Source organism: Ostreococcus lucimarinus, chromosome 2, assembly GCF_000092065.1.
Source record: "Ostreococcus lucimarinus CCE9901 chromosome 2, complete sequence".
NCBI classification, from domain to species: domain Eukaryota; kingdom Viridiplantae; phylum Chlorophyta; class Mamiellophyceae; order Mamiellales; family Bathycoccaceae; genus Ostreococcus; species Ostreococcus sp. 'lucimarinus'.
The window spans coordinates 36,713-60,653 of NC_009356.1; the positions used below are offsets into that span (position 1 = coordinate 36,713).

A 23,941-nucleotide genomic window follows, 5' to 3' on the forward strand; every position below is an offset into this window, starting at 1 on the left:
AATTTCATCGCCAGAGGATTCGCGCGCCGTCTTCGTCATCGACGAACTCGTCGTCGTCGGTTTATATCTCTTCGTCGTGACGTTGATCTTTTCACGAACATCGCGAATGAACGATCTTCCAAACTTGAATTGCTTAGGCGGCTGCGCATGTGGAAACAAAGTTTCCCACTGCCGCTTACCGACCTCTCGTATCGTCTCATCGCCGACATCGGACGCGTCCACGGCCCGCACCGTCGCCGCGTCCAACTTCGCCCGCATCTCTTCCCACGTCATCTTGCGTTCGGGCTTTTTCGTTCGTCTCGCGCGCGGTCTCTCCGCGTCCGCATTCGGCGCAAATTCTCGCTTGACCACGAGTCCGAGTCCGAGTCCGCGTCGATCCGACGTCGTCTCGTCGTCCGACCACCCCGCGGCCAGCGCTTCGGCATCGCGCACCATTCGCTCCAACCGCTCCACCCGTCGTTTCGCGCGAGAGATTTGTTTCGAGAGCAGCTTCTCGCGCTCGACGAGCGATTCGCGTTCGCGTTCCAGCGAGTGTCTCGCCGTCGTCTGTTCTCGCAGCGCCGCGCGCGGCGCCCTCGCCGCGACCGCCGCGTTCTCGCCTCCACGCGCACCGCCCTCGTCCACGGGCACCACGAAAAGATCATTCGCGACGTCTTCCTCCGCGATCGCGGGCGCCGTCGCCTCCGCGTCCGCGCGCCACACGGCGTCCTCGAGCAGCACGGCCAACTCGGTCGCCGCCCCCATGTCGGCGATCGGTCCGCGCGTCAGAGTGATTGACCTCGATCGATCTTTCCCCGAGATCGATCGATCGACGGTGCGAGGTTCGTTGAATTTCGATGACCCAGGATTCGACCGACAGACCGAGCCCGCGCCTGCCGACGGCGACGTCCGCACACCCGCGCGACGATGTTCACCGTCTCCGCCCCCACGCACGCGAGCCTTCGGGCGTTCAAGCCGAACACGGTGCGTGCGAATGAATTCGTCGATCGCGCGCGCGCGATGGCGCGACGACGCGCGACGACGCGACGACGCGACGACGCGTCGCGATGCGTTATCGGGGCGCGACGCGCGGAGGGTTTCGGAAAGAATTCGAACGCGACCGGACGCGCGAGACGCGGCGTGGACGTCGAGCGCGGGCGCGGGGACGCGCGTTAAAAAATCATGCGCGCGGTGCCGCCGTCGATGGCGTCGAGCGCAGAGCGCGCGCCGGAGGGGGGCGCGCGGGGCGATTCGAGGGTCTGGGGGTGTAGGGTTTTCGGGAAGCGCGCGTTTCCGCGCGCGTTTCCGCGCGCGTGCGTGCGATGACTGACGAGTGGTACGACGCGCGTTTTGCGATCGGTAGGTTTCGTCCAAGACCACGGCTGCGGTTCCGCGCTCGAGCGGCCGCGTCGGTCTCGTCGTCGAGGCGTACAAGAGAGCGGCGAAGAAGACGAAGGCGGTGCTCTTGAAGACGTCCGACGTCGGCCAAGAGGGCGACATGGTCGAGGTCTCTAACGGTTTCTTCCGCTCGTACCTCGAGCCGCAAGGTTTGGCGACCAAGGTGAGCCAAGAACTGATGGCTGAGTTCGAGGCGAAGGCTGCCGAGGCGGCGGCGGCCAAGGCGAAGGAAGTGCAAGACGCCAAGGCGCTCGCGACGGCGCTCACGACGATTGGCAAGTTTGTGGTGAAGAAGACTGTGGGTGAAGATGGCAAGATTTTCGGCTCCGTCTCGGCGGCTGATGTGGTCGAAGCGATCAAGGCTCAAACTGGCAAGGAGTTGGAAAAGAAGGCTTTTGACGTCCCCGACATTTCCGCCGTCGGCGTCTACGAAATCAACGCCACGTTCCACAAGCAAGCGCAGTGCAAGTTCCAGCTCGAAGTTGCGAAGGATTAATTCGATCGATCACACACGATCACACATCGAATTCTTTTTCAAAACATTGTTTGAGTGCGAGCGCGCGCGGAGGGGAGGATAGAAAATCGCCGGCGACGACGAGTAGGATAATTCAACGATTTCATGTAAAATGTTGGCTTCATTAAAACGTACAACCATTCATCTAAGCGTTAACGTCGGTGAACTCGCTCGCGACCGTCTCGTATTCGTCGTAATCATTCTCGGCGTACTCGGCGGCTCTCGCGTTGATCTCGTCCACCCAGCGGAATTGGTGCGGGACCAACGCCAGGTCGACGATGGCTTCACCCAGATTGTACAACGCGTCGCGAAAGGGAACCATGGAGTATCGCACTGGTGCGAGAAACTGTTTCAACGAGCGCTTGTGCGCTTGAATCTCGTCGGCGTCCGCCGTGGATGTCGCTTCGACCCTTCGACTCGATACAGACGCCAACACGCACAACGAGACACAAGCGATACGAGCAGTACTGCGTCGCGCGTGACGACGCTTACCTGCGTCAGATCGCATCCGACGATCTCTGGCCCTGAATTGCTGTCCCTCGCGAGGCTGAAAATGCGACGCGCGCCTTGAAACCGCGCGCACGCGAGCTCTCGGACCAACAAACTCACGAAAGTCGGTTGATATCCCGAGAACGAAGAACACGCGTCATCTCGCGCCTCGCGGGCGTTCCTGCGCGGTGCGCGACGGCGTGAAACGAGAGAAAGCGCACACCCTTCACATCTCACGCCGCGCGGTCGTCACGATCATGGTCTCGCGACGCGTCTTCTTCACGCTCGTCTTCTTCGCGCTCGTCGCGCGTCGCGACGCCGACGCCGCGCGGCCGCTAACTGAAGGCATCGACGCCCGCTCGCTCGCCGAGCTCGAAGATATCGTTCACCCAACGGTTATTTGGTCCGAGATCGAGCCCTTGTCGCCCGCACCGACTCGGCAGCGCGATCGAGTCGTCGTCTCCGCCGCGAGCGGCGTCGGCGACGTCGTCGTCGCCGCAGCATTCACGCCGTTACGCGCTCCTCCACCGCCACCAGCGACGATGTACGCATCATCAACAACGTCATCGTGGTCATCCGATGTCGTGGACGCGGACGTTCGCGCGTCCATCGTCCGCGACAGGCTCGCGCGCGCGTTCGACGTCTCGGGCCTCTCCGACGAGCGTCTCGTCGCCGCGCTCACCGGCAACACCGCCCTCACGTCGGTGTTATTCGACCCATCCGTGGCGGCTTACCTACTTTCCATTTTCAACGGCAACGACGGCGTCGCGACGAGCGTGTTCGGGTGACGTGCGAACGCCCCGCCGAGCGTCGCTCGCGGCGAGGGGTAACAACCGGCGTTTTGAAACATCACATCGCGCCTCGTCCCTCGCGACGATGGCGAACGTCCCGAGGCGCGCGCCGCTCGGGACGTTATCATTCAATCGCGATGACGACCATCACACGGTCGCGTCGACGTCGTTCGCATCGCCGGCGTCGAAATTCGCCGGTCGCTCGACGGCGTCGCTCGACGACGACGGGGACGCGTACGCCGTCGCGAGCGTGAACACGCCGGAGATGTGCGCCATGGCCGACGGACGCGTCGGGTCCAGTCACGAGATCGCGCTGTCGCTCGTCGTCGAGCGCGATCGAGCGATCGAGCGCGAACTGGAGATGGCGGCGTTCGCTCGCGCGGAGGCGCGGCGATGCGACGAGACGACCAGGGCGTTGGTCGCGGACGTCGAGGATTTGACGGTCGCGTTGGGGGAGACGGACGCGCACGTCGCGCGCATGCGGTGGTTGTGGGCCATACGCGCGGTGGTGAGCTTGGTGCGCTGGGATCGTGAGCGGCGGGAGGCGAGGAAGGCCAAGGCGAAGGCGCGCCGATTGGCGACGCAGTTGGCGCGGATAGAAAAGTACATCGCCACGGCGGCGTGTGATTTCGACGATTTGAACGCCAAGCTCGTGAAAGAGGCGAATGATGCGAAGATGGCGCGCGCGGAGGCGCGGGAGGCGTGGGAGATGCTCGCGCGTGAACGCGCGGCGCGCGCGGAGTCTCCGGCTGAGTCTTCGGCGGCGCTCGCGCCGCCGGCGAATCCGTCGACACCTCCGGCGCGGCGCGCGGCGAACGCGCGAAGACGTGAGGCGAAAGATGCGTGCGCCTCGGTCGCGGCGCACGTCGAAAGTCTTCTCGCGAACTCACCTTCAAAGCAGCTGAATCAGCTCGCGCTCGCGCAGCGCGAAGCCGCCGACCGCGCTCGCGCGACGCTCGCCGATCACCCACGCACGAGTGACGGTGCGTTAGACCCCAAAGACGTCGTCGCTCTCATCGCCGTTCACGCGCTCGAGCGGTGCGCCGAGCGCTCCTCGAGCGACGGGCGGCGCGCCTTCGCCCGAGCCGCCAAGCGCTTCGAAACCGTCGCTCGCGCGTGCGTCGCCGGCGACGACGCCGCGCCCCTCACCGCTGCCGCATCGTCATCGCGCGAAACTTAGCTTGTATAACGTCATCGATTAGCCCGCGCCTCGTCGTCCCGCGCGGAATCCGCGCGTCGCGCCGCGGGAGCTCGAAACTAGATACCTTTTCGATTCACGACTCGTCCCGAGTCCCACCGGAACAAAAATTCAATTTTTTTCCCGCGCTTTCTCCCCGCGTCCCATCGGACGCCGGTCGACCGACCGACCGCGAAACGTCGCGTCTCGTATACCGCGACGAAAATCGCCATCAATTTAAAAATGGAACCGTGTGGGTGCCCACCAGCGTGGCGCGTGTGACGCGCGTGGCGCGCGCGCGTCATTCGTCGACGCACCGCGTCGCAACACACGCGTCACTCGTCGCGTCGCATCGCATCGCGCGATCGTTCACGCGCGCGCGCGCACGTTCGCGCGCGCGTTCGTCCCGCGTCGACGCGCGGACCGTCGTCGACGTCGTTCGCCCAATCGCGCGCGCGTTCGCGCGGCATCTTGCGCGTCCATCGAGGCGTCGTTCGCGCGCGGTCGACGCGACGCGACGCGCTGGCGATCGTCGACGACGCGCGTAGATTTACGCTTCGTGCGTTCACGCGCGTTCGTGGACTCGAGCGCGCTCTCGCGCGTCGTCGGACGGCGACATCCATCGGTCGACCGTTCGACCGTCAACGACTCGGTCAGTCGCGGCGCGGTCGGTCGCCACGCACCGAAGGGACACTTCTGAAGTTTGATTGATTGATTGATGATGACGGCGCCGTTCGCCGCGCTGGGATCGTCGCCGGGCGTGCGCCGCGCGTCGCCGATCGCGACGGCGATGCACGGGGAGAGCGCGAACTCGATCTACGGCCACTCCCCAGGGTCGCTCGGGTCCGTCATGGGGGCGAACGGCGCGCTCGCGAGTTCGCCCGCGGGACGCGGGTCGCCCGCGGGACGACCGCCGACGATGGGGACGGCGTCGGCGTCGGCGTCGAGAGCGTCGTTGCGATCGTCACCGATGTCGGTGTCGCCTGGGATGCCGCCGTCGCCGGCGAGCGTGTCGAGAGCGAATCCACCGCTGACGCGCACGACGAGCGGGGAGCCGGCGACGGTGAAGATTGGGTTCCAAGTCGGCGGAGGCGCGGGGAGCGAACGCGCGTCGGCGAAGCCGCCGATCGGGATGCTTCGCGCCGAACTCGCGGGTGAGTTTACGTGCGATGTCTTCGATAGCGAGGCGTATCGCCGCGCGTTGACGACGGCGCCGGAAATTTTCGCCGAGCCGACGGTGCGAGAGGCGTTTGATTTCACCGCCAAGTCGCACGCGGGGCCGGGGCTGGGACCGCACTTTGATCGATGCGTGGACACCGCCATCACGCTCGCTAAGCTCGGTATGGACGCTAAAACCGTGGCCGTGGGACTGTTGCACGACACCTTGGACGTGACGTCGAGCACGAAGGAGGACTTGCGCAAGAGATTTTCAGACGAAGTCGTCGCGTTGGTCGAGGACGTCACTCGAGTACACCGCGTTTCCAAGCTTCATCGGGCGTCGGGGCGCGTGTTGGATTTCAACGAACGCGCGCAGTTCCGCGCAATGTTACTTGCGATGACAGACGCGCGCGTGGTGATCGTCAAGCTCGCGGCGCGTCTGATAAAGATGCGCAACTTGGCGAGCGCGCCTCAGTCGCAGCAACAAGCCTTCGCGGATGAGACGCTCACCATTTACGCCCCTCTCGCCGCGCGCCTGGGGATTTTCAGCGTGAAGAACGAGCTCGAGGATCTAACATTCAAATGGATGAATCCGCAAGCGTACGCAGAGCTGTCTCAGACGCTCGATCAGCGCGAGTCAATCGTCGCCGCGCTGAACAAGCTCGACGAAGAACTCTCGTCCCGCCGTGCGCAAGTCGTCGACTTGTGCGGACGTCAAAAGTCAGTGTATTCAGTGTACAAGAAGATGCTATCCAAGAACCAAAAGCTCGAAGACATCATGGATTTGCGCGCCATTCGAATCATCGTCGCCGACGGCGATAACGACGCCGAGTCTGAGCAAACGTGCCGAGAGACGCTTGAAATCGCGCTGTCGACTTTCCAGTCTGTCGAAGGCAGGTCGAAGGATTACATCGCGAATCCGAAGGCGAACGGGTACCAATCCTTGCACGCGGTCGTTCGAGACGAAAACGAAACCACGTTTGAGATTCAAATTCGTTCTGCCTCGATGCACAGAACCGCAGAATTTGGCGTCGCCGCTCACTGGCGTTACAAGGAGCACGAGAAATCGGCTACGAGCGCCAAGGTGGATCAGCAAATTCAGTGGGCGCGCTTCATGTTGACGTGGCAAAACGAACTCGATGACCAGCAAAAGATTCGTCCCGCGCGCGTGGCGCACGCCGTGGACTGCGGTGCGGCGCTTCGACCTTGCATGTTCCCGACGCACTCCGCCGACTGTGCGTACAGTCGGGAGGAGGGCTTTTGCCAGTCGTGCGAAGTGGAAGACGACTCTCCGAACTACATCATCACCGTCGTCGACGGCGCTGTGGCGGTTCGCGAGATTGCGCAAAACTCCACCTTGGCTGATCTTAAGCTCGAAGACGCGCACGTCCCTGGAGGGGCGCGATCGAGTGAGTTTTACCGCGTCTCGAGCGTGCGCGTCAACAAAAAATCCATCGCGACTGCAAACGCATCCTCGACGACCTTGAAAATGGGTGACGTCATCGAGGTAAACCGCACGCGTATTCTGTCGCCAAACAAAAGCTGGGACGAGGCGGATGACGTGTCTGTGTTCGAGGATTTGAACCTCGAAATTCACGCTTTGCCGAAGACGGACGCCGTCGACAGGACCACGGTTCGGATGATCTAATTCCCCGCGCCGCTGTTACAACAAATTCTTTCACCACTGTTGTACTAATTCAAAAAATGAACGACAATCATCATGTCAGCTGTTGTACTTTAGATCTTCAATGTGAATGAAATGTATAATATCACACTAAGCTTCGCGCAGCTAATGAATTCCTATAGACCCCCCGGAAGCTCGGCGAAATCTAAAACGCCTGACGGCAAACTGGCTACGGCAGCGCACAGCGCCATGCGGTTGCGCTTCAACTCAGCATCATCCGCCATCACAAATACGTTGTCGAAGAATGCTGTCGCGGCGTTGTCCATTTCGCACACGGCGGAGATCATATCGGTCACCGAGCACCCGTCGACAATTTTGGCTCGAGCGGCGACGTACGCCGCGTGCAAAGCTCGCTCTTCTTCGCACTCAAAGCTCGCTTCGTTGATACGCAAGTCCGCGTTGGCGCCCATTTTGCCTCGAACCAAGCGGGTTGGTCGGCTGAGGACGCGCACGCAAGTCTCGAGCGCCTTTCCGTCCACGGCGACGAGCTCAGAGATGGACGCGCTCGCCAGCGCCGGACTGCCGCCGCGTTCCTTCAAAACGGCACGCACGCACTCGACATCGTTACCAGCGTCGATGAATAATTGCTCCAAACGACGCGTGATGAACGTCACGCACTCCTCGATGCGCTCATTTGAAACCTCCACTGGTTGCTTCGCCGCAGCGAGTTCGATCAGCGAGCGCAAATCACACGTCGCTCCTGAATTCACGATGGTTTGAACCAAGCCGTACGCCGCGCGACGAAGACCAAAGGGATCAGCAGAAGCCTTCGGGCCACCGACCACGGCGAACAATCCAATAAGAGTGTCGAGACGATCGGCAACGGCGACAGTGATCCCTGCTGGGGTACTCGGGAGGGCATCGCCCGCGCTTCGCGGCAAGCACGCTTCGAAGATGGCTTCGCTCACATTCGCGGGCAAGCCTTCTTTCTGCGCGTAATGACGGCCCATCGTCCCAGCCAACGCGGTGAGTTCCATCACCATGGCCGTCGCCAAGTCTGCACGCGCTAAACCCGCCGCCACCGTGGCTGGAGCGACGACATCAGGTCCGTATCCGAGCGCTGCGGCGACGTCCGCGACCAAGCCTTCGACGCGTTGAGTCTTTTCCAACATGTTCCCGAGTTCTTGTTGGAACGTGATACCACTGAGCTCGGGCTTGAACTCAGCCAACGGTTTGTTCAGGTCGGTCTCGTAGAAAAATTTAGCGTCTTCGTACCTCGCTCGAAGCACGGCCTCGTTGCCGTGCTTCACCACGCCTTTGTCGCAAGAACCGTTGGCAAAGGTGATGAAGTGCGGCTTGAGCGCTCCGTCCGCGCCTTCGACGGGGAAATATCTCTGGTGTTTGCGCATAACCATCACCAACACTTCCTTTGGGAGCGTCAAAAACGCTTCTTCGAAATCTCCCATGACTAAATTGGGCGCTTCGACCAAATTGGCGACTTCCTCGAGCAAGCCCTCGCCGGCGCTATCGGGGATTTCGCCGCCGACGGTTTTCGCTGCAGCTTTCGCCTCGCTCCAGATGCTCGACATACGATCTTCAAAGCTCAGTACGATCGAATCCTTCGCCAGTAAGGCGTGATATTCCGCTGCATTAGCCGCAGAGTATGTGTCGGTTACATCGCCTCGAGTGCGCAACAAACGCGTCGTCGTTCCGCTGTGCACGCCGAGAGCCTCAAACGTCAGGTGATGGTCGCCGTGGACGCCGAAGAGCCAACGGAGCGGCCGCGAGAACGCAGCTTCCGAGTTCGTGGTCCATCTCATGGCACGCGGGAAGTTGATCGCCGCGATAATCTTCGGCAAAGCTTCTTCGAGGACAGCAACGGCTGAACGTCCCTCCTTCTTCACCACGGCCCACACGTATTCGCCATCTTTTTCCAATGCGCCGGCGTCCACGCCATTCTTTTTGCAAAATCCTTGGGCAGCCTTAGACGGAGTCGTACCGTCTTCTTCGAACGCGCGCGATAACGGCGGGCCGCGCACGCGTTCCTCCACGTTCGCTTGGCCTGCGCTCAGGGCTTTGATGCTCAGCGTGAATCTTCGCGGTGTGGCGCCGACGGAAATGCCCGCGTGCGTCAAACCCTCCGCCTTGAGCAAAGCATCGACAGCTTCGTGAAACTGACGAGACGTGCTCGTGACGTCCTGAGGTGGTAATTCTTCAGTGCCGAGCTCGATGACGCAATCCGCCGGTGCGGTGGGGATCGCACCGGTGTTCTCGACGAGAGACTTGGCCGGCGGCGCCTCCGACAGGCCGAGTGGATACCCGAGCTCCTCGCGACGCGCAACCCAAAGCTGCGCGGTTTCGCGCGCCAATTTGCGCATCGACGCGAATAGCTTTTGACGCTCAGTTACTCCGACAGCTCCTCGCGCATCGAGTACGTTGAACGCGTGCGAAGCCTTTAACAAGTTGTCGAACGCTGGCAACGGAAGGCGCGCCTCAAGCATGCGAAGCGCCTCCTTATCCGCCAATTCGAACCGCGAGCGGTGCGTCTCCACGCTCGCCTGATCGAGGTTGAACACGGACATTTCATATTCCTCTTGCATGCGCATCTCGCCGTACGTCATCATATCGTTGTATGCGATATCCTTGAAGTGATCGACACCCTGCAGCGCCATCAAAATCCGTTCTAAACCGTACGTAATCTCAACCGCTGTCGGCGCCACTTTCAACGAACCACACTGCTGGAAGTACGTGAATTGCGTCACCTCCATACCGTCCATCCACACCTCCCACCCGAGCCCCCACGCCCCGAGCACCGGGGACTCCCAGTTATCCTCGACGAAGCGCACGTCGTGCGCCCCGGTGTCGATACCCAACGCCTCGAGCGAGCCCAAATACAGCTCCTGCACGTTCTCCGGCGCCGGCTTCAAGATGACCTGAAACTGCGTATGCTTTTGCACGCGGTTCGGATTTTCACCGTATCGCGAATCGTCCGGTCTCACCGAGGGTTCGGGATAACACACGTTCCACGGCTCGGGTCCGAGCGCTCGCAAAAACGTCGCCGGGTTCATCGTTCCCGCCCCAACCTCCGTGTTATGCGGCAGCACGATCGCGCACCCACGCGAGCTCCAGTACTCTTGCAATCTTAAAATCGCATCTTGAAACGTGGGCACGTCTTTACGCGCCGTCGTCGTCGCGCTTTCGCCGCTCGTCGCCGGCGCCGCGCTCGTCCCGCTCGTCGTCGCCGCCGAGCGCCTGACGACGCGCCCGCGCGCCCGCGTCGTTGATGTCGTCGACACGGGCGACATGAGCGCCCGCACGCCTCGCGCGGGCATCGCGCGCGCCTTATCGGCGCGCGCGTGCGCGCTAAAGTTTCCAATTGAAATCGCCGACGCCGAGGCGCGTGCGAACGACGACGACGTCTGACGCGGCCTGATGACGACGGCGTGCGCGCCAGACGACGCGCGGCTCGCGCGAGGGGCCCAGAGGGCGCGCGCCGCCGCGCCGGGGCGGATCGTTCGCGCGATGACGCCCGACATGGTGTGCGGCATGACCTCACCGCGGAGAAACCCTCAGCGTCGCGGAACGTAAAGAATAAACAATACAACGCTGGTGCGATGCGACTAAGGCGAACGCGATGGTGAACCAAATGAAAGACTTAAAAAAATTCCTCCGTCCACGGCTGCATGGCGATGCGGTAGACGTCGACCTCGACGGGGCGACCGCGCGCCTTGACGAAGGTCTCGTCGGCGTCTTCGCCGCCGCCAACGGCGACCAAATATTCATACACGGTTTGCGAAGCGACGATTTGGGGACCTGATTTCGCTTCCTCGGGCGTGCGCCACTTGTACTTTGTGACGATGCGCGTCGATTTCACGCGCGGTTCGGCGCCGACGCGACCACGGTCGACGACGATTTGCGCGAGCTCGGACGTCGTCATCGTTCTCGCGTCGTCGTCTCTGTCGCTCGACCGCGCAGTGACTTTATAAAACACGCTCGCACCGTCCCCGGTGACGAGTTTCAACACATTCGGGTCGTCGACGTTCCATTCGATCTCACCATCGAGCGCGCGCTTCCCTCCGGATCCTCGAGACGCCTCCGCCAACGCTCTGACGTTGAACGCGCGATCGAACACCGTCTCCCCGCGTCCATTCTCCATGAATCGCACCGGGTACACGAATGGTTCGCGCGCCGTGGCGTCCACTTCTCCTTTCAATCTTTCAAACGCGTCGACGTCGCGAATGAACTCCATGCCGAGCGGCGCGTCCACGCTCGCCGTGCGACTCGTCGTCAACCAGTTGCCCTCAAACGCGCGAGGGAAAACCAAATCGCTCGGTGCGCCCGTGATCGCGCCCCACGCGTCCGAAAGTCCACCGTTGGGCGCAGCGAACGACGACTGAGCGATGCACGCGCTCGATGCCGTCGACACCGCGCACGCGAGCGCGCTGCGGCGTCGTAAAACGAATTCGTTCGCGTCATCGGTGTCGTCGACGTCGACGTCGCGCACGGCGTGCGGCGCGCGCGAGAGAGGTCGACGACGACGACGAGCGCGTCGTGCGTCGCGCTCGAGCCGGAAATCGAGCGCGCGCGGCGTCGGAGCAGATCTCGACGCCATCGTCGCCCGTCGTCGCGCGAGCGCGGATGTGCGGCGAGTCGACACGCGCGTCGCGTTCATTTTACACGTTCTACTTCGCGAAGACTCGTGGGTAACGTCGTCTCGTCGAAAGTGGGTTTTCGTAAGAATCGCACGGATTCAGGGTCGCGAGTCCACGGGGCGACGAACCCGCTGGCGAGCAAGTCCTGCTCGTCCTTGCGTTCTTGCTCGGCGTTCTTGCGTTCTTGCTCGGCGTTCTTCTTCGCTTCGCGTCTCTCGCGCTTCGACTCAGAAGACGCGAAGAGTTTGCCGAATAAACCGCGACGTTTCGGAGGTTTCGATCGCTGCTTTTCGTCGTCTGCGGCGTTATCGCTACCGCTCGAGGAAGCGTCGAAATCGAGACGATCCGACGCGTGTTCATCGCCGACGCCCGCGGTGGCAACCTTCTTCGGCGCGTTCGCTATGGCAGTTGACGACGCTTCGCTCGCATTATCGCTTTCGATCGAACTTCCAGCGCCTCCAAAATGCGGCCGATCGCTACCCGTGTCGACGCGCTGGAGTATCGTTGCGGCTCTGAACATTCCGCCCATCGGCGCGGCGAGACGTCGGTAGAAAAGTGACTTGACGTTCTCCGGCGTGTCTGGGTCAAACTGTAATCGCTTGATGGAGAGTTTCGCGGACGCATTCGCGCGCGACTTCTCAAATTGGATCTCGTCAGCGATTTCAGGGGCTTTCTCAAGAGACAATCGTCGAACGCCGACGACTCGATGCCCTTTGTGAGTAAACTTTTGCACCCCCCGTGTGTTTTCCGTCGCTCGCTTCTCGGCAAACGCAAAGTCCTGCTCCTCTTCCGTCATTTCGAACATGATGAGGAGTAGATTGGTAAAATAATCTCTCGCCACGTTCATTGGACGCATGTCTTCCGGTGTCGCCAAATCTACCGCCGATGTGTAGCGCTCGAGCGCGTCCTCGGCCTCGTACGCCTCTTCGAAAATCTCCATACCGTGCTCTGATCCCTCGTTGTTATCCACCGAGTACGTATCCGCCTCTGGATCCCAAAACCGTTCGCGTTCGCTGTAGACGCCTTCAAAAACTTCCGGTCGCCCGGGCACGTTTTTAGACGCCGGCTGTTTCTCGAACCACTTCTCTTCTACGAGCAACATCTTGGCTAATTTCAACTCGACGTGTTCTTCGTGCGTAACGGTTCGTTCGGCGACCGCGTTGAAGGTCGGCGCGACGGCTTGGGCCGCGCTCGTGAACGCGGCTGGTACGAACCTTTGCATAAATTCCATCGCTTCGCCGTCCGGGTGATCCCACGTCGTTTCATTCGTCTCCTCGTCGACGTAATAATACTCTTCCCGCAGTTTGTCGTAATACTTCGAGTACCGACGCCCGTTCGTCGAGCTCACGAAAGATTCGCCCTCGTTCCGTCCGTCATCGATTCCCGATTCTGAGTCCGACGTCACGTCGTGTGCGTTCGGATCTTTGATCGTTTTCCACGACGGCCATTTTGAATCCTCGCGATCCTTCGTGACGGGATTATAGTAGTGCTTCCTCCTGAACTCTTTATCGACGCGCGCGTACCAAACGTCCCCAGTCGTTTTACAACGAAGCGCGGCGACGACTTCGTACCCATCCATGTCTGTCCCGATCGCGTCCATCGGCGAAGATGCCTTCGACGGGCTCGATTTACTATCCCCAGCCTCGCCCGCGTCTCGCTCGCCGCTCGGCGACGACGGCGTCGGCGTCGTCTCGGCGCGCTCGGGCGTCGACCCCGACTCGGCCTCTCTTCGCGCGAGCGTTCGCGACGAGAACGCCACCGCCGGTGCGTCCGTGATCACCGGCGATTCGGGCATCGCGAGCGCGTCGTTCGCGCGCGTGTACGCGTCGCGCGTCGGCGTAACACCACTAGAATCAATTCAGAATTCCAACTCACAACGCCGAGGCTTCGCGACGCGCGCCGTGGACGCGTCGCGCGGCGGACGGGGTCGCGCGCGCGCGAACGCCGCGATGCGTGCCGCGCGGTGCGCGCGAGATCGACGCTCGGTGCGTCGAGGCGTGCGGTCAATCGGTGTTCTCGTTCGCGAGGCTACAACTTCTACGCTAGTCGCTAAAACCGTACTTTTCGAGCGTTTGCCCGAGCGGGGCGATGAGAATTTGCTTTTTGCGGAGACGGAATTCTACGGCGAGGGCGGTTTCGGGGGACACGTTCGGGTCGGCGAGCGCGGCGACGTCGTCTTTGATTTTGGTGCGAAAGCGGCCGCCGACGAGCAACGCGCGGCATCGAGAGGCGACGACGTCTAACCACGGAATACCGAGAACATCATCGCACGCCTCGATCAATTTTTCGTCGACTGAGTCCACCTTGATCTTCACGCGCGCGTCGTCGCCGAAGACGTCGCGTAGGCGCGCCCGCGTGGTCGCGTCGAGGTCCCGCCTGAACTCGTCGGCGACGTGCGCGACCAATTCGTCGACGTTTTCGAAAATAACGAACGTGTCGTTGACGTTGGTACCCCTCGGGATGAAACCGAAATACATCAACCACACGTCGTTAGGGAACGAGCCGTAGGAAATTAAAATTTCCTCGCCCGCTTCCACGGTTTCGCCATCCGGGTCGACGACGAGCTCGAAAAACTTGTCCATCGTCGACGACGGCGCTATCTCTGCTATTTCTTCCGTCGCAGCCGCTCCCTGACACGTCTCCGGCGACGTCACCACGCGCACGATGGCGTTAAAGCGCGCGGCGTCGTGATTACACATGTCCACGCCCGGCACCAACAGTCGCGTCGCTCGCTCCGCCGCGCCGTCTCGCCGCGTGAACACTCTCGAGTGCACCACCGCGGTGGCCCACTTCAAATCCTCGACCGTCGCCCCGATCGCGGCCAATCGCTCGCCGTACGCCTCGCGCGCGCGCTCGTGCGCTCGCCGCACGGCCAACGCCTCGTCGACGACGCTTTCGTCTTCGATTTCCCGCAGCGCTTCGTCGTCGAAATCCAACGCCGGCGTCTTCGGCGCCGGTCTCGGCAATCGCGTCAACCACGCCGCGCGTTCGTTCGACTCTCCCTCGCTCAGTTCTTCCAAGAGCGTCATCGCCATCGCGGACGACCACCGCGCGTCGTCGTCGCCGTCGTCGTCGCCGCTCGCGCTCGCGCTCTCCACCACCAACCCCCAGGGCACGCGCAGCAGCGTCTCTCCCGGCGCCAGATCCCGCACCGCCTCGACGCCGCGCGTCCCGAACGCGCGTCCGCGCTCGGTCAGCGCGATGCGCGTCGCCACGCCGTCGTCTTTCGTCGCGCGCGCCAACCACCGCGCGAAGTCTTCGTCTTCGTCTTCGTCTTCGTTCGCGCTCGCGCGCGCCCTCGCCCGCGCGCCGCGCGTCGCCGTCGCGCGTCGTCGTCGCGCCGTCGCGCGCGCCGCGCCGGCCGCGCCCTCGGCCGCGCGCGGCGCCGCGCGCGCCATCGAACGTCGCGACGCGCCGACCGATGCCGCACTCGGCGCCGCGATGGCGACGCGCCTTCGCGCGCCTTCGCGCCCGCGCGTCGCGCCCGCGCGCGCGTCGCGACGTTCGCGCGTCGCCGCGCCGCCGCGCGCGATCGGCGTGCGCCAGGTCGCGGGCGAGGGCGCGGCGCTGGTGGACAGACTTCGCGCGTGCGCCGAGGTCACGGCGGAATCGTTCGGCGCGGACGAATCGAGCGCGGTGAGCGTGCTCGATGGGCTCGTGCGCAAGGTGAGGTACTCGGGCGATGCGTTCGCGCTGCTCGAGGCGTACGACGACGGCGCGAGCGACGGCGAGGAGGAAAGATTGTGCGGGTGCGCGGACGTGACGGCGCTGCCGGCGTTCGGGCCGCGAGCGAGCAAGGAAACGCTCGTCGCGAGGGTGCCCATCGCGCTCGGACTCACGGAACAGAGTAATTACGCGTATCTGAGCGGAATGTGCGTGCGGGAATCGCATCGACGACGAGGGGTGGGGGTGAAATTGTTGGAGGCGTGCGAGACGTGCGCGAGGAAGATGACGCCGACGCCGGCGGCGATGGCGTTGCACGTCGATAGCGATAACGAAGGGGCGATCGCGCTGTATGAGGGGTGCGGATACGCGCGTGTGATCGAACGCGAGGTCGACGACGCGTTCGGGCGGATGTCGCGCGCGCTCGGTGGACTCGTGGGGGGGAAAAAGAAAAAAATATTAATGTCCAAGTGGTTGAGCTCGCGCGAGTAGTCTTCGTCGGTCGCGGATGTAATCGAACGAGGACGATCGGTAGTAGCGTTGGTAGCGTACAATTCGAAGCGATGGTGTTACATGAGTATTGTTACTGTTTTCGTGTCGGTGTGGGGTCAAAAACTCAAAATTGTGTGCGTCGCATGTCTCGCACGAAGCGCGCGAAGCGGTCGAAATTCTGCGGCTCGAAGAGCTCGTCGCACATCCGCAGGTACGTGAACGATCCGAGAACGCACGCGGTATCGGGTGACGACGACGAAGTCATCATCGTATCGTCGCTCGAAAGTGAATTCCGCGACTCAGCGCCGGGTGAGCTGACGTTTTCCGCGCTCATTGAGGACGAAAGTCGCGCCAACGGCTTTGCCGGCGACGGCGAAACGCCCGCGTATCGTTCGTACGTGCGAACGATTTGCGCGAACGCGTCGACATCGAATCTCGCCAACGCGTTTTCTCCGTTCACCGTCACTCCGGCTTCGGCCGCTTCTCGCAGAACTTGCGCCAACAAGCCTTCGGGCGAGCACATGTGCTCCGGCGAGTGCTCGACGTCGCGCATCTCCACGCACGTAAACGTAAGCTCGACGCCGAATCGAGCGCACAGGTCGATGATTTGCGAGTATCCTCGCGGTTCACATCCTAAAACCATGTCCACATCGCCGTTCCCGTCCGCAGGCGGCGAGGGCGTGGCGTTGTAATACCCCGCCGTGCACTCCGCGGCGCGACTGGGGTGACCGTGCCACCAATGCACGCCCGCGCATTTGATGCCGAGCGAGGCGTCGACGCCGTCAAACTCCCGCACCGCGTGTTCCAAAACGCGCTCACCGTGCGCGACGAGTTCGCGACTGTACCACGACAAGAAAAACTTACCGTACGGCGTGTTCCAATCCCCCGTTCCGTCGGCGGCGAAGAAGCTCCTCGACGCGCTCTCCGGGGCGCACGAAAAGCTCGCGCTCGTCAGGCTCGAATTCGACGTGCTCGCCGTCATCGTGTGACGTCGCTTGGCGTCGGGTTCATCCTCACTCGTTCGTCTGATCGGTGGTTCCAACACGTTTCCCTCCGGATCGCAGTTGTAGCTCGGCCCGTTCACCGGCGGGTGGCGTCCCCACTCGGGCTTGCCGCACGCCGCGGCTTCGTACGCCAGGGACATGCGCGCGCGCTCGTCAAAGGCTTGGAACTCACCGACGCCCGGGAAGTGCCATCCATCACCCGCGCGATAAGATGGATACCGAAGTTCACCGCACGGCCCGAGACCTATGATGACTTGCGAAATCACCGGCGGCGCGTCTGCGGACCCGGTCAAAAACGTCGCGAACGCCGCGCGAAACGCCGCCATGAAGTCGCGATAACACTCCAACGGCGATCGATCGCCTCGTCGCGCGTCCCGCGTTTCGTCCCCCCACAGCGACAAGTATTCCTCAGTGACGTTTCCTCGTCGATCGGCGTACATGTTTTCCCTCGCCGGCTCCCCCCGCGCCCACTCCGGCAAGCCGATTTCGCACCCCTCGTCCCCGACCGAGTCCCCGCACGCGTGAAACGACAGCACGACGTCCACGCTCAATCCAGCGTCTCGACACATCTCGCACAGCGCGAGATATCCCCGCCACTCGTACGCTCTCGGTCGCTCGCCCTCGCACGCCCCCCACCAGCAATCCACCATGACGCCGTCCGCGCCCGCGTCGGCGACGCTTCGCAGCGCCTTCGCCAGCGTCTCCCGCGTCGTCCTCGTCGTCGTCCTCGCCACGCAATCCAGCGGCAGCATCACCCGCACGCCGCGTCCCGCGTCTCTTCCCTCGCGTCCGTTCGCGCCGTTTCCTCGCCGCATCGCGTCCCGCGCCCTCTCGCTCGCGTCTTCTCTTCTCGCCGCGCGCGCGTTCGCCGTCGCCGCCGTCCCGTCCCGTCGCGCGCGTCCCTCTTCACCGTCTTCCCTCGTCCCGTCGCTCGCTCGCGCGTTCGCCACCGCGTCACCGCGTTCGCGTCGTCTTCTTCGCGTCGTCGCGTCGTCGTCGCGCGTCCCTCGTGCGCGTCGCGTCCCTCGTGCGTGCGTTCGTTCGTTCGTTCGACAGTCTGGCGACGGCGCGCGTTCGACGCGTCCGCGTTCGCGCCGCGCGTCCTCGCGCGCGGTCCGTTCGAACGAAAACCGCGGTCACGATTACGGATTCCCGACCTCGTCGCGCGTCGGGCGTCGCGTCGCGTCGCGTCGTCGACTCCCGCGTCGTCGACGCGCGCGCGCGCGCGCGATCGGCGCTTTCGCGAAAGATTTTTTCAGCCTCGGCGTGTACCCCTCGTGCGGGGGGTACACGCGAATCATCACTCGTCGATGTATCGATCGGTCGTCGTGACGTATTCAAGCGGCGTTCGGCGCTATGAGAGCGCGCGCGCGAGGCGGCGCGCGCGTCGAACGTAAACCGACCGACGCGTGCGCGCGACGCCGAGGCGCGGCGGCGACGGCGCGCCACTCGACGCCGCGATGCGCGCCATGACGTCGTCGCGATCGACGTTCGCCGCGCCGATGCGCGCGATGCAAAACGCGAAAACGCCCGCGCGTCGACGCGGGGGGGCGTGCGCGACGCGCGCGCGCCTGGACGCGGGCGTGGGGGCGTTCGGGAGCAAGGCTGGGATGACGCAGGTGTTCACCGACGACGGGCTGTGCGTGCCGGTGACCGTGATCGCGGTGCGCGACGGGAACGTCGTGACGCAGGTACGGGAAAAATATCGAGCGAACGCGGGATGGCCGTCGGGGGGTCGGCGCGCGAGGGCGCGCGAGACGCGGCGAACGATTCGACCGACGCGCGGGCGCGTGAGGGTTGGACGACGGGGTCGATGGATGGGCGCGGCGCGCGCGATGCGTCGACGCGCGCGGCGCGTTCACGATGGGCGAACGATCGGGTGGTGTTATCGTCGATCGCGCGCGCGCGCGAAGGGCTCGGATGGGGCGGGCGAGGCGCGAGGAGGACCGACGCTTCGCGCGCGCGGGGAGAAGCCCTAGGGCGAGGTTACCGTCGCGACGCGCGGGCGCGGGCGCGACGGACGGATGCGTTCGGGCGCGGCGTAGAGCGACGAAACGCGAAGGAGAGAATCAGAGACTGACGATATCGCGATTCGCGCGCGTTCGTGAAACACAGGTGAAGACTGAGGCGACGGATGGGTACAACGCGGTGCAAGTCGGCTACGACGCCGTGCGCGACGACAAGCTCACGAAGCCCGAACTCGGGCACTGCAAGAAGGCGGGCGCGCCGGCGCTTCGACACCTCGAAGAGTTCCGTTTGCGCGACGCTCCGACGTACGAAGTCGGGGCGCAAATCAAGCCGACGGAGTTGTTCAAGGAGGGTGATAAGGTTGACGTGCGAGGCCGCACGATCGGTAAGGGGTTCCAAGGCGCCGTGAAGCGTTACGGTTTCTCGCGCGGTTTGATGACGCACGGTTCTAAATCGCACCGTCAACACGGTTCCATCGGCAGCGGTACCAACCCGGGTCGCATTTACCCGGGTAAGCGCATGCACGGTCACATGGGCAACGAGATGGTGACGACGAAGGGCTTAACCGTCGTCTCCGTCGAGGACGACTGCATCATCGTCAAGGGCAACGTGCCGGGCAAGAAGGGCGCTCTGTGCAAGGTGACGCCCAACAAGAAGGTCGGGGACGCGCGCTGGAGTCCCACGTCCGCGTGAGGTCACTTTCGCGTCACTTTCGCGTCGCCGCCGCGCGTCTTGTAGCCAATTTATAATTCGACACTCCGATTCAATCGCACGAACGGACGACCGGTGGTGCGCGTCTCGACCGTACAATCTCGACCGATTCCACCATGTTTCGACGATTTAGTTGGACCGCACACCCGACCGCGCGTCAACGGCACCGCGCGTCGCGACTCGGCGCGTCGCGCGCGACGTCTCGAGGACGCGGGCGCGCGCGCACCGAACGCGCGCGCGCGCGCGCGCTCGCGCGCGACGCGCATGGAGGGCATCGCGCGCCGATCGAGCGCGCCGCGACCGCGCTCGATCGCGACCGCGCCGACGCGTCGCGCGACGACGACGACGCGCGGCGCGCCGAACGACGACGCGGGCGACGCGCGGTACGCGATCGCGCGATCGGTGGTGCTGAACGCGCGATCGCTGACGGAAACGAAGGCGACGACGAGCGAGCCGAGGACGAGGCCGAGGACGAGCGGGACGAGCGGGCGCGGAGACGCGAGCGGGCGCGAGAGAGGGCGAGGGTTGGCGTGCGATCGAAGCGTGGGCGATCGCGTGCGAGCGAACGGAGGGGCGAATGTGAAGCACGTGCATCCGCTGCCGCTGTCGGTGACGCACGACGATGCGTTCGCGGAGAGGTTGGGGAAGTTGAGAGCGCGCGCGAGCGACGCGGAGGACGTGTACGACGCGCTGCGGAGACGGAAAGAGGAAGGATCGCGACCGGGGGCGAGGACGGATGAGTTGAAGATTGGACTCGTGGTCGAGGGGGGGGGGATGCGAGGGGTGATCAGCGCCGGCGCGGCCGGGGCGTTGTTAGAGGCGGGGTATTACGACTGCTTCGACGCCGCGTACGGGTCGAGCGCGGGGGCGATGAATTTGACGTATTACCTCTCAAAGCAGCCGGAAGGGATTTTTGCGTACGAGGAAGATTTATGCGACGGTTCGTTCTTAGATTTAAAGCGCCACGTCTCGAGGCGGATGACGGTGATTAAGGAGGCGCACATCGATTTGGTGCGCCCCTTCGTGCGCTTTGGGCGTCGCTCTCGAAACGCCCTCGCGGCGAGAAATGGCGCGAGCACAATCGAGACGGCGACCATGGCGGACGTCGGCACTTTAGCAGAAACGCTGAGCGACGACGATGGGGATTCAAAGTTTGCCGTGGATCCGGCGATGAATGTGAATTACTTGCTCGAAACCGTCATGGGCGGCGAAACCGGACGTCCGTTGCGATGGAAGGACGTCATCACCTCCTCCGTACCGCTCAAAGTCGTCGCCACGTCGCTCGACACACTGACAACCGTTATTTTGGATGACTTCAAGGATGAAGCCGATCTAAAAAAGTCGTTGCTCGCGAGCGCGCGCGTGCCGGCCCTCGCGGGTAGCTCCCCGGTGACTCACAGAGGTCATCGACTGGTAGACGCCGCCGTGCTCGAGCCCGTGCCCGTGCACGCGGCGGCGCACGACGGATGCACGCACATCCTGGTTTTACTCACCGCCCCGCACAAAGTGGACACCGAAGCGGACGTGACGAACACGGAGAAGCGCGAGAACAGACGATTTCTCGGGCAGATTCGCGAACGCCTGTCTCGCGTGCGGCAATCCAAGGCGCGAGACGTCGTCGCGGCGGCGGCGAGCGACACCAACGACAGCGATCTGAACAAATCCATCGACGACCTCGAGGCGAAACCAAAACCGGCGCAATCGGCGCTGTATCGGGCCATACGCAACTTGCTCTTTGCGCCGTCGTACATGGGCGCGGTGTGGGACCTCCACGATTCCTACGCCGCCACCCTCGACGCCCGCCACGGCTGGCGCGCGCGCGACGTCTTCATCCCCTCCACAGCTCCGAGCGCATTTCATCCCATCAAGATCGCCACCATCGCTCCATCCGGTCCGGCATCCAAAGCCATGTCCAGTCTGTGCGTCGACGCCGACCTCATCGCCGCCGCGCGTCGCGAGGGCGCCGCCGCGTGTTTCCGCGCCCTCGGCGTCGCCTTCGACGACACCGCTTCGCAGCCCAACGTCCCGAGCGCCGAGCGTTCGCGTTAACTCTCGAAGATCGATCTCCAAGCATTTATTTATGTAACGAAAGCGTCGTCTCGCGCGTCCCGTCGGTCGCGGGCATAAAGTGCTCAAGTGCGGTACCCGGTACCGCGCCGCACTTCGCGCCTTCCCCGCTCTCTCTCTCGCGCGCGATGCGCGAGCTCCGCGTGAAACACCAAAACTACGCGTGGGGCGCGCGCGGGTCGAGCGCCGTGCGCGCGCTCGCCCTCGCGAACGCGCAGCGTCACGACGACGCGCGTCCCGAAGACTTCGACGACTCGACGCCGTTCGCCGAGCTCTGGTGCGGCACGCACGCGTCTGGAATGTCCGACGTCGTCGGGGAAGACGGCGCGCGAACGCCTTTGATCGAGCACGTGAAAAGCGCGGCGAACGCGACGCTCGGAGAGCGCGCGGTGGCGCGATTCGGGGACGACGTGCCGTTTTTGATGAAAATGCTCAGCGTCGCGCGGGCGCTGAGCGTGCAGGCGCATCCGGACAAGGCGCTGGCGGTGAAATTGCACGAGAGTAATCCGGAGGCGTATAAAGACGATAATCATAAGCCCGAGATGGCGCTGTGCGTGAGCGAGACGTTTGAGGCGATGAGCGGGTTCGCGAACGCCGACGCGGTTTTAACGGCGACGAGGAGACACGAGGAGTTCGGAAGAGTGATAGGGGATGATGATGCGATCGAAGCGTTGCGAAAAGCGGTAGAGAGTGGGCAGAGTAATGAGAGTGCTGCGTTGCGCGACGCGTTCAAGCGCGTGTTCACGGCGTTGATGACGGCGGAGAAGGGAAAAGTGGAGACGGAGCTGCGCGCGATGGAGGCGCGCGTGCGCGACGAAGGGACGACGGCGACGTCGTCGTCGAGCGTGGAATCGTTGTTTCTGCGGTTATGCGAACAGTATCCAGGTGACGTCGGCGCGTTTTGCGCGTTCGTGTTGAATTACGTCACCCTGCGCCCCGGGGAGGCGATTTACATGGCGGCGAACGAGCCGCACGCCTACCTCTCGGGCGATTGCGTCGAAGTCATGGCGACGAGCGATAACGTCGTGCGCGCCGGGTTGACCCCTAAATTTCGCGACGTCCAAGTGCTGTGCGACATGCTGACGTACAAGCTCGGCGCTCCCGAGATATTGACGGGCGACGTCGTCGACGCGTGCACGCGACGATACGTCCCGCCGTTCGACGAGTTCCTCCTCGACGTCGTCACCGTCTCTCGAGGCACCGCGTACGGCGTCGTCGCCAAATCCGGTCCGAGCGTTTGGATCGTCCATCGCGGTTCGTGCGCGTTCGCGTCCGCGAAGGATTCCAAAACATTCGCCGCCGAGCCCGGCGCCGTGTTCTTCGTCGACGCCGACGAGGAGTGCGGCGTCGTCGTCCCCGACGCCGCCACCGACGATTTCGTCGCCTTCGTCGCGACGACCAACATTTGACCGACGTGATGATACTATTTCCTTTCGTCTCGCGCGTCGTTCTCTCGCCGGTCGATCCTCGTTCGGTTCGCGTTCGCGTTCGCGTTCCGCCTCCTTCTCCCGCGTCTCCCCTCGTCTTCGCCGCACTCTCCGTCGCGCCGCGCGCGCTCGCCCGCGCGAAGGATTCCATGTCCTCTCGCGCGTCTTCCTCGCGCGCGCGCGCGCTCGGCAGAGACGCCTTGGCGCTGACGCTCGACATGTTTCGCGGCGCGCGACGCCGGACCAACAAGAGCGCGCTCGATCGCGCCCGCGAGCTCGTCGCGCGCGGCGTCATCGACGAGCCGGCGTGGATGGACGCCGCGCGCGCGTCGGCACCGAGCCCGCGGCCGTTCAGGGCGCGCAAGCCGCCCGCGATCGCGCTCGAGACGGATCATCTGATTCGAGGGTATTACAAGCGCGAGCCCGCGGCGGCGTTCGACGCGATCGATTGCGGCACGACGCCGGAGCGCGGCGACGCGCGCGCGCATCACGCGCAAAAATTCGCGCTGCGACAGCTGGAGGTGATGCGGACGAAAAAGATGAACGAGCGAGAGGCGCTGCGAATCGTCGAGGCGGAGCGAGACGCCGAGCGAGACGCGTACGCGCGCGCGGCGAGAGAGGGACGGCCGCTCGACGAGGGCGAGCGCGCGCTCACGGCGCCGGGCGAGGGATCGGACGTGGAATTCGGAAGCGAGATCGAGCGAATTCAAGCGACGGAGGAGGCGGAGTGGAGCGCGCGCGTCGAGGCGGCGAGACGCGCGGCGGGCGAACGCGCCGACGGCGCCGCGCCGACGGCGCAGATTCCCAGGCGTCGTCGCGGCGCGTGA

General features: G+C 63.7%; 13 protein-coding genes across 13 annotated transcripts; 8 read left to right on the forward strand and 5 right to left on the reverse strand.

The window, feature by feature from the left end:
* Window positions 1-133: 133 nt before the first annotated feature.
* On the reverse strand, window positions 134-744 carry OSTLU_14068 (predicted protein; the record flags this gene model as incomplete). Its single annotated transcript, XM_001416256.1, has 2 exons — window positions 134-141; window positions 180-744. The coding sequence occupies 2 exons, from the start codon at window positions 742-744 to the stop codon at window positions 134-136; spliced, it is 573 nt and encodes a 190-aa protein (XP_001416293.1).
* Window positions 745-906: 162 nt separating this feature from the next.
* Window positions 907-1,873, forward strand: PRPL9 (Plastid ribosomal protein L9, imported to chloroplast, large ribosomal subunit; the record flags this gene model as incomplete). The annotated part of the gene is made up of 2 exons (XM_001416012.1): window positions 907-963; window positions 1,343-1,873. The coding sequence occupies 2 exons, from the start codon at window positions 907-909 to the stop codon at window positions 1,871-1,873; spliced, it is 588 nt and encodes a 195-aa protein (XP_001416049.1).
* A 163-nt stretch (window positions 1,874-2,036) lies between these two features.
* OSTLU_29831 (predicted protein) lies at window positions 2,037-2,213 on the reverse strand (the record flags this gene model as incomplete). The annotated part of the gene is made up of 1 exon (XM_001416257.1): window positions 2,037-2,213. The coding sequence occupies one exon, from the start codon at window positions 2,211-2,213 to the stop codon at window positions 2,037-2,039; it is 177 nt and encodes a 58-aa protein (XP_001416294.1).
* Window positions 2,214-3,256: 1,043 nt separating this feature from the next.
* On the forward strand, window positions 3,257-4,351 carry OSTLU_14070 (predicted protein; the record flags this gene model as incomplete). The annotated part of the gene is made up of 1 exon (XM_001416013.1): window positions 3,257-4,351. The coding sequence occupies one exon, from the start codon at window positions 3,257-3,259 to the stop codon at window positions 4,349-4,351; it is 1,095 nt and encodes a 364-aa protein (XP_001416050.1).
* A 1,129-nt stretch (window positions 4,352-5,480) lies between these two features.
* OSTLU_36495 (predicted protein) lies at window positions 5,481-7,154 on the forward strand (the record flags this gene model as incomplete). Its single annotated transcript, XM_001416014.1, has 1 exon — window positions 5,481-7,154. The coding sequence occupies one exon, from the start codon at window positions 5,481-5,483 to the stop codon at window positions 7,152-7,154; it is 1,674 nt and encodes a 557-aa protein (XP_001416051.1).
* Window positions 7,155-7,242: 88 nt separating this feature from the next.
* OSTLU_29834 (predicted protein) lies at window positions 7,243-10,462 on the reverse strand (the record flags this gene model as incomplete). Its single annotated transcript, XM_001416258.1, has 1 exon — window positions 7,243-10,462. The coding sequence occupies one exon, from the start codon at window positions 10,460-10,462 to the stop codon at window positions 7,307-7,309; it is 3,156 nt and encodes a 1,051-aa protein (XP_001416295.1). The 3' UTR covers window positions 7,243-7,306.
* Window positions 10,463-10,785: 323 nt separating this feature from the next.
* Window positions 10,786-15,180, reverse strand: OSTLU_14074 (predicted protein; the record flags this gene model as incomplete). Its single annotated transcript, XM_001416259.1, has 3 exons — window positions 10,786-11,572; window positions 11,911-13,629; window positions 13,844-15,180. The coding sequence occupies 3 exons, from the start codon at window positions 15,178-15,180 to the stop codon at window positions 10,786-10,788; spliced, it is 3,843 nt and encodes a 1,280-aa protein (XP_001416296.1).
* A 43-nt stretch (window positions 15,181-15,223) lies between these two features.
* On the forward strand, window positions 15,224-15,937 carry OSTLU_29838 (predicted protein; the record flags this gene model as incomplete). Its single annotated transcript, XM_001416015.1, has 1 exon — window positions 15,224-15,937. One exon carries the CDS (start codon window positions 15,224-15,226, stop codon window positions 15,935-15,937), a length of 714 nt encoding a protein of 237 aa, XP_001416052.1.
* A 142-nt stretch (window positions 15,938-16,079) lies between these two features.
* Window positions 16,080-17,702, reverse strand: OSTLU_2142 (predicted protein; the record flags this gene model as incomplete). The annotated part of the gene is made up of 3 exons (XM_001416260.1): window positions 16,080-16,215; window positions 16,336-16,845; window positions 16,981-17,702. Coding segments are annotated over 3 exons (1,368 nt in total), but the record flags the coding sequence as incomplete, so codon positions are not given.
* A 750-nt stretch (window positions 17,703-18,452) lies between these two features.
* PRPL3 (Plastid ribosomal protein L3, imported to chloroplast, large ribosomal subunit) lies at window positions 18,453-19,602 on the forward strand (the record flags this gene model as incomplete). The annotated part of the gene is made up of 2 exons (XM_001416016.1): window positions 18,453-18,632; window positions 19,057-19,602. 2 exons carry the CDS (start codon window positions 18,453-18,455, stop codon window positions 19,600-19,602), a joined length of 726 nt encoding a protein of 241 aa, XP_001416053.1.
* A 282-nt stretch (window positions 19,603-19,884) lies between these two features.
* On the forward strand, window positions 19,885-21,669 carry OSTLU_14077 (predicted protein; the record flags this gene model as incomplete). Its single annotated transcript, XM_001416017.1, has 1 exon — window positions 19,885-21,669. One exon carries the CDS (start codon window positions 19,885-19,887, stop codon window positions 21,667-21,669), a length of 1,785 nt encoding a protein of 594 aa, XP_001416054.1.
* A 146-nt stretch (window positions 21,670-21,815) lies between these two features.
* OSTLU_3605 (predicted protein) lies at window positions 21,816-23,036 on the forward strand (the record flags this gene model as incomplete). Its single annotated transcript, XM_001416018.1, has 1 exon — window positions 21,816-23,036. A coding segment is annotated over one exon (1,221 nt), but the record flags the coding sequence as incomplete, so codon positions are not given.
* Window positions 23,037-23,425: 389 nt separating this feature from the next.
* On the forward strand, window positions 23,426-23,941 carry OSTLU_29843 (predicted protein; the record flags this gene model as incomplete). The annotated part of the gene is made up of 1 exon (XM_001416019.1): window positions 23,426-23,941. One exon carries the CDS (start codon window positions 23,426-23,428, stop codon window positions 23,939-23,941), a length of 516 nt encoding a protein of 171 aa, XP_001416056.1.